Raw genomic sequence first — 11,596 nt, 5'->3', positions numbered from 1 at the left:
AGATGCTAGTCACTGTGGTTTACTTTCTTTGTGTATGTGGACATCCATTTCTTTTTGTGTGTTTGCTAAATAAAACTACACCTAGTTTTGTCCTTCTATAATATTTCCCTGTGTTTCAGCAAAAAAGTCAGTTTGGGGAAATTACATTATATCAGCTTTCCAGTTTTCCATGCTAACATATGACATTGTTGAACTTCCTTATTTATTTGTCTTCTTCATTTAATTAGATCTTTATTAGTTATTTTTAAAAAAAGGCATAATGTATCAAGCATCAGCCTCATTGTCTTAGCGTTGAGGTGGAACATAACACTCATGTTGTACTGTAGGTGTGAACTGTAGCTGAAACATGCGGCTGGAGTTTCCACATACAAGAAACATCACACTACTTTTTTTACTACATGCAACTATTGTAGTGTGTAAGCGTCCATAAAAAAAATTAGACACTTAAAATTATTAGACTGTAATTTTTAGATTAAAATTAGAAAATATAAAGTACAATACAATCAGAATAAAGTAGAATTAATAAAAGAAGGTCATTAGATATTAGGTATCCAATTAGAATGTGTCTAGTAATTAGTATCCGATCATGAATGCAATTAGAACATCATCCAATCGTGTAGAAGCAGCGCAATGCATAAATGTAACACTAGAATGAGAAAAAAACAAATCTAATCTCACTGTATTTATGCTTGTTGTGGTTGATTGTGCCAGAGGTTTTTAGAGATGGCTGCTTTAATTGGGATGTCACATTCAGCAGCTGTGGAAACGTCGATTTCTGTGGTGAACACAAAAGAATTTCAAGACACCCAATCGGGTCACTGTTTTCTCCTCTTATACATATATATATATATATATATATATATATATATATATATATATATATATATATATATATATATATATATACGTATATATATATATATATATATATATATATATATATATATATATATATATATATATATATATATATATATATATACGTATATATATATATATATATATATATATATATATATATATATATATATATATATATGATATCAATCAAACTGAATGTACAGAATGATAATCTCACCAACAAGCAACTTGTAAGCAAGATACTTTGAAAGACAACAAAATAAGAATAATTAGAAGAAGAAACCCTTATTATGAACCATGTTCAATGGATTTATTTAAATATTTATTTTAATCTAGTATTTCAACTTATACCCTTGATTAGGGATTTTACTAGGAGTTAAGTAGTATGGGGATAAATCATATTTAATCATGACAATAGCACTTAGTTTCATTCAAATTTAGATGACTAAATACAATAAATCACCCCTAATATTCCACTTGGAGGGTCTTTCTCATAACAAGATTTTAAACGTTTGTTTCCATTGAACACTCATTTATTCCTTCACCTCAGCGTGGTGTAAGTGGGTCTAGGTGACAATGAGGGTGGGGGCTGCTTAGGGTGGTGGGTTGAGAGACCTCCCTCTCTTCATTATGTACTTTTCTGGGTCTAAAGAAGTTTCTAGAGTAAGTGTAAGACAGTGCAAGAGGAGAAGATGAAGCTGAAGTACTTTCTCAGCGGTCTTTTGGTCATGCTGTGTATCGTTGGTGTTTTTGCGAGTGAGTTTTTAATGCGTTTCTCTTTTAACATTTAGTTTAACAGTGAACACTGTGGTCTGAGCCTCAGTTTCCTTTACGCTGTGTGATGTAGAGAGTGTATAGTGGTTTTAGAGAGAGAAAGTGTGTAATATTGCAACTTTCAATAGTAATGTGATCGGAATTATGAATTATTTTTTATAGTACATTTACCAATAATTATTCTTCAAATGAAATATATATTTTGTTCCAGCAGGAAATGGACTTCCAATAACATGTTGTCTGAAAACCAGCGAAACCAAGGTCAGAGTTACAGATATTATGAGTTACTTACATCAAGAACCCCCACAATGCAAAATCAAAGCTGTAAGGTAAAACTCATTCATCTTTTTTTCGTATTTGTATATTTAAATGATTATGAAGAACGTTGTGACGTGTACTATTAAAAGCAATCACTAACCATTGCAAATGTTATGTTACAGATTCCTTTTAATCAATGGCAAGACCATATGCTATGATCCAGAGGATGCTCGGGCCAAGCAGGTCATAAGTATTCTGGATAGTAGAACAACGACACCACCATCAAAATCTACAAGCATGAAAAATACCACTACAAGAAAATCTTCACCTGGAATAACTACAGAAAGCACAGTACCCATGACAACACCCAAAGACACATCAAGCACATGGAAACCAACAAAATACACCGATAGGTTTTCGGCCAAACAGCCACTTGGGAAGACAAGTGAACAACGGACAACAACGCAAATTACAACAATGAAGAAGAAGACAACGAAGTTGACGACTATAATGGACAGTACACCATTGATAACGGACATCAAGACGACTGACATGACCACGACCATGACCACAGAAAGCCCAGTGACCACGACAACACCAAAATATACATCCATCACTCATACAGCCTCGACCAAAAAATTGCCTAGGATTACCAGAATACCACAACACTGGACATCAACGAAGCAAAGTACAACCATTACGAAAAGGGCGACAGTTACACCTGAAAGAAAGATGACTTCCATGACCATGACAACATCTGAAGGAACATCAACCACATGGAAACCAACAGCATACATTACAACAACGCAAGAAACCAGAGTAACCATGACAACACCTAAAGGAACATCAACGACAATGAAACCAACAGCATATGTTACAACAGCGCAAGAAACCAGAGTGACCATGACAACACCTAAAGGAACATCAACGACAAAAAGACAAGTCCAGAAAACATCCACAATGAATGTTACACAAGGAAGACCACGCTGCCCACCAACCGTGACCCACAAGCTAGACAAGTACAAGAACAAGAACATTCCATGGACGGTCAGACGTTTGAAAAAGAAACGTAAGCAAGGACTGAGGAGAGTACAGATGAACCCAGGATGTATAGAAGGTTGACCACAATGCTGATAATTTAAAGATTAAGAATCTTTTGCACTTGAAGACGACCGCAGACGTCGTGAGAAAATCCTTGCGGTTATTCTTCACACACTGCCAGCTGTGCACTTTCTTTCCACATTGACTCATTCTGTGTCAGATCGGTACCACTAGGACGGTTGGGCATGATCTATATTCCACAGTGATGTTCATGCTAGGTTTCAAACTGTACAAAATTTTTCAGTTGTCATTATGAAATGCTTCGTAGTCTTTAAGACCAGGGTTGAAGAATAAAACCTAAAACTCTGTTTTAGAGGAATTAGTACTAGTAGGAGTGAATTTTAATTTACCATGTTTTTTTAATTTTGTTCTCATTTGGGTGCTTAGTAAAGATAGCCAATGGAAGCTGGTTCTAACACTTGGGTGCCATTATAGAGATGCCAAGAAGTAACGTCCATATATAATCTTATATCTTTGAAGACTCTTAAGAGTATCTGAATTGCACATATTTCTATCAATCCCAGATTTATGTTGTCCAAGACTATCTCTGTTGAATCATTGCTCTGATGTGCAATAATGCTGTAACATAAAGTTACTTTATGATTTACAATGATGTATATATATATATGCTAGGCTATTTATTTCAAGGATTACAATATTTATGCTCCATGTTGTGTCATGTCTCAGTGTATCTCATTAAAGGAAATATATTGGAAATATATGTTATCTTATATCACTCTTGTTTTTAGTCGCAGAGAAGTTTCTTTACCACAAGGGGGCACACTGAGCCAAAGGAAACACCATCATCCTGCCCTTTCGCTCCTGGCAATACTAATCTTATACATCGTCTTATTATTCTGGGGCCCTGTATAAAATATATGAGCGCTGATTATGCAGAAGACCTCTGTGAATGCTACCAGCTAAAGATTGTGTCAACTGTGGCAGTTTACACAGTCCTCTTAAGCTCACCTACCTCCGGGGGTTGGGGGTCTGATTCCCACATCCACACTGTATTTCCAGAGATTCTCTCTGTGCTTCCAGGTACTTTGGTTTCATCGCCCAGTCCAAAGACCTGACTGGCATCTCTACATTGTCCCTCATGGATGTGTATGTGAGATGGTCTGTCCAGGGTGTCCCCTGATTTGAGTCCCATGGGACAGGCTTCAGGTTCCCTGTGACCCTGCATATGACTGTATTTGTTTCAAAGAATAGATGGATGAATAGCCTAAAAATATACATCATTTTTTAAATATCTTAGCACATGTAGCACATTTCAACAGAGTGACTCTAGAGACCTTATTGAAAAAAAATAATCTAGCAAGATTCAATGATCGTGATGTCACAATGTAGTTATTTGTAAATCTTAGCAAGTCTCATAGCGCCTACGGAACAGGGAATTCGCTCTGATTAACATGACAATCTCTTAACATTAAATAAACATTTGTTATTAATTAAATAAACATGTTTATGAATGTTTCTATACTAAGGAATCCTTTCAAGCTTCTGAAGCCTGACACTTTGCCAAACCCAGAGCGTTAGCGCTAAAGCAGCATGGAAAAGTCAGACTGCGCAGCACAACAGGCTTTGATTTTTGTTCGTTAGGAATCTTTCCTTCACATCAGTCGGGTCACTAATTCCATGGCAGATCGAGATTAGATTCTTAATAAAGTTTGTGATTGGAGGCAACATTGCAGGAAACGGTAATCAATACTCTGGCCTCGTATCCTGCGATATCGACCGCATTGTTGTTGCTGGTGGGTGTTTTTTTTTTTTTTAGATATAGTACACATTTTAAAACCAAGCATACAATAAAAGAAAAGAAAAGAAAAGAAAATGATATAAAATACCGCTACATCCACTACTAATTCTACTAAAAATAATAATAAGGCTGCAAGAAGCAATGTGCGGGGTCCAAGCACCATTCACAAAAACCCCTCCCCCCAAACAAACAAACAAATGTTCAAACAAACAAAAATCTCTGCATGTTATCTAGCTCAAATGAAAATTAGTTTCATTTAGATTTAGAATAAATGGGCCTATAAAAAAATAACAGTTTCACTGATTTAAACGATATCTATTCCCATGTCAAGATCTTACCACTTTTCATGTATAGAACTCTATAATCCACGGATGAGCGAAAAACCTTGGCTGTATTTTTTTCCATGAACTAAAAAGGCCATGAAGTTATTATTCCTTTCTGTCACCTCTGTTAAATTTTCCCACAGAAACGCATGAATGTTTACTGGCTTCGGCAGTAATTCTGTCTCGTCCGTGCTCTGACACACGATGCCATTGCCCCCTTCTGCAATTTCTTTCTTCTTTTCTATTTTTTTATGGCTTGGCTGAGCGAGGCTAGGCCATTCATAAATCTCCAGACGGGAAATAAATGCCGACCGCCCTCTACCCGAGCTGGCCAGGCGAAAACGAGGAAAATAAAAACCAGGCTTAATAGCACAGAGCTGGTAATTACCTTTTCTTGCCTGCTCGTCTGTGAAATATGATAATATAACACATTATTGATAAGAAAGACCTGAGCAGCTCAGCTCCCAATCCCGCTTCTGCTCCAGGAGGTGGAGGTTCACAAGTCAAAACAAACAGAGCACGAAATACATATAAATAAGAGTTAGGGGTCTGTGGCTTTTTGGTTAACAAAATATGATACCACTACAGTGTTTGCTGTTTAATGGGTTAAAAACAAGGAGATGACAGGAGATCAGGGATGTCATGCGTATTCCTGGTTTTAGCTTATCTTACATAGTCATTACTCACTCTTCATGAACCTACTTTAAGAATCAGCTTCCAGAATCTGATTCCCACTCAGTCACTCTTGAGCTTTGATCAAGACCCATGTCTTCTGCCCATTAATGGTCGGTAATCGCATGTTATTTATAGGATAAGTGCTCACAATGTCATTTTATGGCTGACTTGAAAAGCAATTTCACACTAGTCAGTCGTTGCAAATAGTCAAGGTTGTATCGGATCGCCCCCTCCTGGCCTGTGCATCTGTATCTGTAATCAGTATATTCCAGGAATTGTTAATGATCTCTTATATAATAAAAAGTGATTTATCACTGAGGAAAAAAAAAAAAACATACCATATTGTCCATATCAGGATGTATTCAGCAGGAAACTATATACATTTACAGTATATGAACAAAGATATCATAGTGAGCTCTCTTCTTAGCCAGAGAAGCTGTGAGGGAATCGATAATGTCTGACACGGGCAGATTACATTCAGTGAACCACCTGCATCAGACAAGGACAGTCGAATAGCTGCAGCAGCCCAATGACTAATGACATTTCACTAGTACAACAATTCATCCATACGATTTAACTCTACAGTTGTGTCTGGTATTTCCACATTATGTGTTTTGAGCCATGTTAATAGAACAGGCACTTTTCACAAGATATCGAAGCCCAAATCCAGCTCCAGGGTCAAAAGTCCTATCAGAATAGGTCAAATTTGATTGACAGGAGTGAGCCAGGAGACCCTGTTTGCACTCGGCAGCTGCCGAAAGTAATGCGCAAATGCAATAATAATGGCGAGCTTGGCTGCTAATGGGACTTATGATTAGCGAAAAGGCCAATCTCATTTGCATGGAGGCTCCAGATCGAGGACGTGAGCTGTATGCCGAGCGACCTGGCCTTTGTTCCTTCTCGGTAATCCATATGGAGGTCTTGGCACCTGCCGAGGCAACCTTACACCTGAAATGAAAGGTGTGAAACGAGAAAGAATAGATATTTATATGAGGTTGTCGAACATCCGATTTCAGATTTAGCCCTGGCTTTGTTGTCATAATGATCTTCACTCTTCTGGGAAAGCTTTCTACTACATTTTGGAGTGGTGCTGTGGCAATTTAATCATAAGAGCATTAGCAGGGTCAGGCACTGAGGAAGACTTGGGTGCTGAATTCCAGTTCATATTACAGGTTTGGGCCCATTAGTTCCAGAGACAGTGAATTCTTGTACAATTGTATACTTCTAAATTTTGGGAGAATACCCACATAGGGCTATGATGGATAGATGTTCACAACCCTTGGTACATGGCAGAATTTTACTAGAATTAAAGGTCGGGTGCACGAAGTTTGAAGAATGCTTCAGAAAACTGAGTCGGGCCGACAAACAAAGCAAACGTGTAACCAATGAGCAGAAAGGGGCGTGTCTTGTAAATATGCGGTGGAGAGAGTGTTCAGTGCGCATGTCTGACATCAGCAGAAAGCGATTGAAACATTGACATGGCGGATACCTGCTGTTACCTCTGCCTCGGGTTCTAGGTGTTGAACGTCGTCTTCCGCGTGAAACAGAGCTTTCACAGTACAACACAGTACTACAACAACACATTTGACCTGTATTACCATAGTATTACTCATTGTGTTCATTTATTGATAAAAATATCCCCTCGGCCAGCCGCCCCAGCAGGTTCCGCCATAATAGTTGCCTGGATTGCATATGTATGTGTGGGGCGGAGCTATGAAAACAGAGGTGACACCCATTTGGGTTAGGGGCGTGTTTGTTTTAGTGATTTCAAATGTCAACATTGGCTTTCAAACATCGTGCACCGCACCTTTAATGTACTAGAGATTGTATTACATTGTTACTGAATAAAATAAGTTAACAGTATGAATTTATAAACTGCCTGAACTGCACCTTCTTAATCAGGGATCCCAAATTCAAATTTATTTCTATAGCGCTTTTAACGATGGACTTTGTCTCAAAGCGGCTTTACAGAACATAAACATAAAACAAAAGGTTAATATAAAGATTAATATAATACAAAAAATTCAAGATTAATATTATATATATTTAAATGTGTTTGTATTTATCCCCAATGAGCAAGCCTGAGGTGACTCAGGCGACTGTGGTGACGAAAAAGTCCCTTGGATGGTAAAGAAAGAAACCTTGAGAGGAACCAGATTCAAAGGGGAACCTCAAATTGTCTCGTTTGGGTGACAATTTGATGTTAAAGTCTGCCAGTTTCTCATGTTTGATGTTTACTTACAGTGTTTGAGAATAACCCTGATTCTAGGACAATTGGTCTGAGTGCTTTCCTAAATCATATATCATCAAAAGTCTGCATTTCATAATTGCAGCTCTATTATGACAAGATATCATAACTCCCTGTTCATTTAGAAGCTACCTTCATTTGGAATGTGTCTTTCATTATACCACTTTACTGGGTTTTTGGAACGTAAGGTTACTCCTGGGGCTCAGGTTATTAACATAATTAAAGCGTCTAAGTACAAACTGCCTCCCTAATTCACTGCCATTTTAAATGTCAAACTCTGGCAAAGTCCAGACATTCCATTCCAAATTAGGGGCAAAATAATTTTGTAAAATATGTTGGGGTGGTGGTGGTGTTGAAGACTTCCTGTCAAACGAGGATAAATGAAACTAAGCTTCTTATTGGTAATGCATCCTGCTGTGATCATTTATGATGACCTCTTACTTGGAAATTTCTTTTGCATGGCTTTACTTCCTCTAGTCAATCTGTCCTGCTTTGGTCAATGAGAGTGGCATCCTTCGGAGACGGGATTAAGAATAGCCCACGATAATGGATTTTCCCCTCTCCTAATCAATACCACGTCCTGTCTGCTCTGGTAAATTGAGCATTTGCTCACATGGTGTTCAGGCTGTATTTTGCAATACATTTTGATAAAATGAATGAATCGGTCTGAGTAGGAATGAGTCATAATAAAAACAATGTTGAAAGCATGATACCCTAAACGTACTACCATGCCACCAACTTGCGAGTGTCACTAATGTGTAATAAATGGCTCACTGCCTAAAAACCACATCTGTTCTTAGGACTGATGGACATAGAATTGGATAGGCAACATTCATTAAATGCATGCAACCGATGTGTGTAAACAGAAGGCTCGATAAACTAAAGAAATCTTGTCTTTGGTGACAGCTGGAAACTTTTTTTTTATGAAATGAAACATTCCAGTGGGGGGACACGGTGGCTTAGTGGTTAGCACTTCGGGTACTTTCCTCCGGGTACTCCGGTTTCCTCCCCCGGTCCAGAGACATGCATGGTAGGTTGATTGACATCTCTGGAAAATTGTCCGTAGTGTGTGAGTGCGTGAGTGAATGAGAGTGTGTGTGTGCCCTGCGATGGGTTGGCACTCCGTCCAGGGTGTATCCTGCCTTGATGCCCGATGACACCTGAGACAGGCACAGGCTCCCCGTGACCCAAGGTAGTTCGGATAAGCGGTAGAAAATGAATGAATGAATGAATGAATGAAACATTCCAGTGCATTCTCATAGGACTTCAAAGTATAAACCATGTTTACAGTTGTGCTAGTCTCCAGCTAACCAATTCTCACTCTCTTATGAAGCCTAGGATAATGGAATCTTGAACATTTCCACAATTTCTTGAACCACATCCTGGAATTGACTTCATTGTGAAGCATGGTGTTAGGAGCATCATGTTGAGCATTACACTTAGCCTCAAACCCTGAATCTAGAGATCTACCAGCTCCAGTTGGACTCTGTGATACTAAAGTGGAGATGTGAACTCCATGTGATCTTTTCTATCAATACAATATTTGTAAGACTATATATTTATAATCACACCCTCCAGTGTCATGAGAATGAGGTTCCCCTTTGAGTCTGGTTCCTCTCAAGGTTTCTTCCTTTACCATTTAAGGGAGTTTTTCCTTGCCACTGCTGCCTGAGTCACCACAGACTCGCTCATAGGGGATAAATACATACACATTGTGAACTAAATCTATCTAATATTAATCTTGAATTTTGTATTCTATTAATCTTTATATTTTTCTTTATATTAACCTTTTGTTCTATGTTTATGTTCTGTAAAGCTGCTCTGAGACAATGTCAATTGTAAAAAGCGCCATACAAATAAACTTGAATTGAATTGAAAGCTATTAGATGTTTTTTTTCCAGAATTTTGCCCTGGCTTGAAGGCTACTTGGTCTTAATGATGTTGCTTGTTGTATTAAATTCGCTAACAAATTCAGGACCCTTCTAAGAAGAGGTGTATGAGATTTATACAAAGATTCTGAAAAGTTTCTTAGGCCTATCCTGTGTATACATTTCACACTACTATTACTATATTTGATATCCAGTGTGTTAACAATCTATGAAGTGACCTTTAGCATCGTGCATTTTGCAGCAAGGTGTATAATCATTAGCTGACCTCCAGCTACGCATTGTGCATGTGCATGTGTGTGTGTGTTTTAAAGCAACACAATGGTATTAGTAATTATTCTGTCCATCTGAGCTGGATATCAAGATGACAACAGACATGTTTAACGCCACACTGAGCGAGCAACTCTGTACAAATGAGGCTTCTTGAGAGCAAGACTTGTCAATCCTGTCTGATATCACAAATGCTCTTTCTCCATTTTTGCTTCTTTATTAAATTCAATACAGTGTCCACCTCGACTCTTTTTTTGTGTGTGTTTGATAGTGCCAGGCTCCATGCTCTGCTTTCCAAGCCTACCGAGCCAGTCACCTCATCTCATAGGAGCCAAAGAAGGTCATCTTTGCTATCACAAACCACAAAAATACCTACCTTGTTTCCATATGCCACAATAGCACCTCTTGAAAAATCAATACCCAGACCTTTTCCCATCCACTGATCTGTAAAGCTTTGTGGGGTTCTTTTACCCCCTAATCCCCAGATTCCATTCCTTCTTCTTTTTCATTCCCTTATCAAGATATCTGAGTGGTCAACCACATGGGACCTTAAACCACCTGTTAAGTCGGTTTTCTCTCTATTTTCCTACCTGACATCCTGCACTCCTCTCTCCTCAAAATTCTCTGACTGCAGAATCACACTGTTTCCTCCCAGATCATTTATTCAGATTTTTATTTGTATCACAAAAGCGTCGAATTCTCAAACCTGATTCTGCATTCGAAATACCGACAAATACGTACATAATACATAATTGACCATTCTTGGATGAAGAGTCACCTAGTCCTAGAGTTAGGGTTAGGGACAATCTGTCCTGCTTTGGTCAATGAGAGTGGCACCCTTTGGAGATAGGATTAAAAATTTTAGCATCATCTAGTCCTAGTTTTTGGTCACAAGCGTCAGGACCTTGAAGGTTGACCTTGAATATGATTAGGTCTGAGCAACAATAGCAAATGTTTATAGTCTGGACAAGAGAAAATTAGCTTTTAGGTGTTAGATGTAAAGATTGTGAAATCAGATGAATACAAGTTAATTTTCTCTTGTTCTTTTTCTTTTTCTAATTCTTTTCTTAACTTAAACAAGCACTTTATCCCTGATATGGTGACATTTTCTGTCAAGAGATGTTTCTTTCCAAATATACACCATTTTCGAGAACAGAACCAATGCAGCTCTTAGGATCAGTCATCCTTAAACATGCAGCGGAAACCATGAAGACTGAAAGACGTGCGATCAATAAGCTGTCTGTGAGGTTGCTCAAGGTTTCATTGGTCATACATGCTGAGAGTTTTAACCCGTGTGGAAAGAAATCTGCTTCTTTCACTTTAGCTTACTGTTCATGCTACAAGCAGATTTGCATTTTCAATCACAACTGCATATCGCTAGAGGAAATGCAGAATAGCTAGAACAGCTGGGGCACGTTTTTGGTTTTTTCTTTTAGTGGAA

At 38.2% G+C, this 11,596-nt stretch overlaps 1 protein-coding gene across 2 annotated transcripts; it reads left to right on the top strand.

The window, feature by feature from the left end:
• Positions 1 to 1,495: 1,495 nt before the first annotated feature.
• Positions 1,496 to 3,713, top strand: LOC132847858 (mucin-2-like). 2 transcript variants are annotated; one of them, XM_060873375.1, is made up of 3 exons: positions 1,496 to 1,617; positions 1,850 to 1,964; positions 2,076 to 3,713. In XM_060873375.1, the coding sequence occupies exons 1-3, from the start codon at positions 1,554 to 1,556 to the stop codon at positions 3,013 to 3,015; spliced, it is 1,119 nt and encodes a 372-aa protein (XP_060729358.1). In that variant the 5' UTR covers positions 1,496 to 1,553; the 3' UTR covers positions 3,016 to 3,713. The 2 variants fall into 2 exon arrangements, with proteins under 2 accessions (XP_060729358.1, XP_060729357.1); XM_060873374.1 differs by having other exon boundaries at positions 1,498 to 1,617; positions 1,847 to 1,964.
• The last annotated feature ends 7,883 nt before the right edge of the window (positions 3,714 to 11,596 follow it).

Source organism: Tachysurus vachellii, chromosome 7, assembly GCF_030014155.1.
Source record: "Tachysurus vachellii isolate PV-2020 chromosome 7, HZAU_Pvac_v1, whole genome shotgun sequence".
Taxonomy (NCBI): Eukaryota; Metazoa; Chordata; class Actinopteri; order Siluriformes; family Bagridae; genus Tachysurus; species Tachysurus vachellii.
The sequence above is the reverse complement of the archived record's forward strand: the minus strand, read 5'-3'. Positions and strand labels throughout refer to the sequence as shown.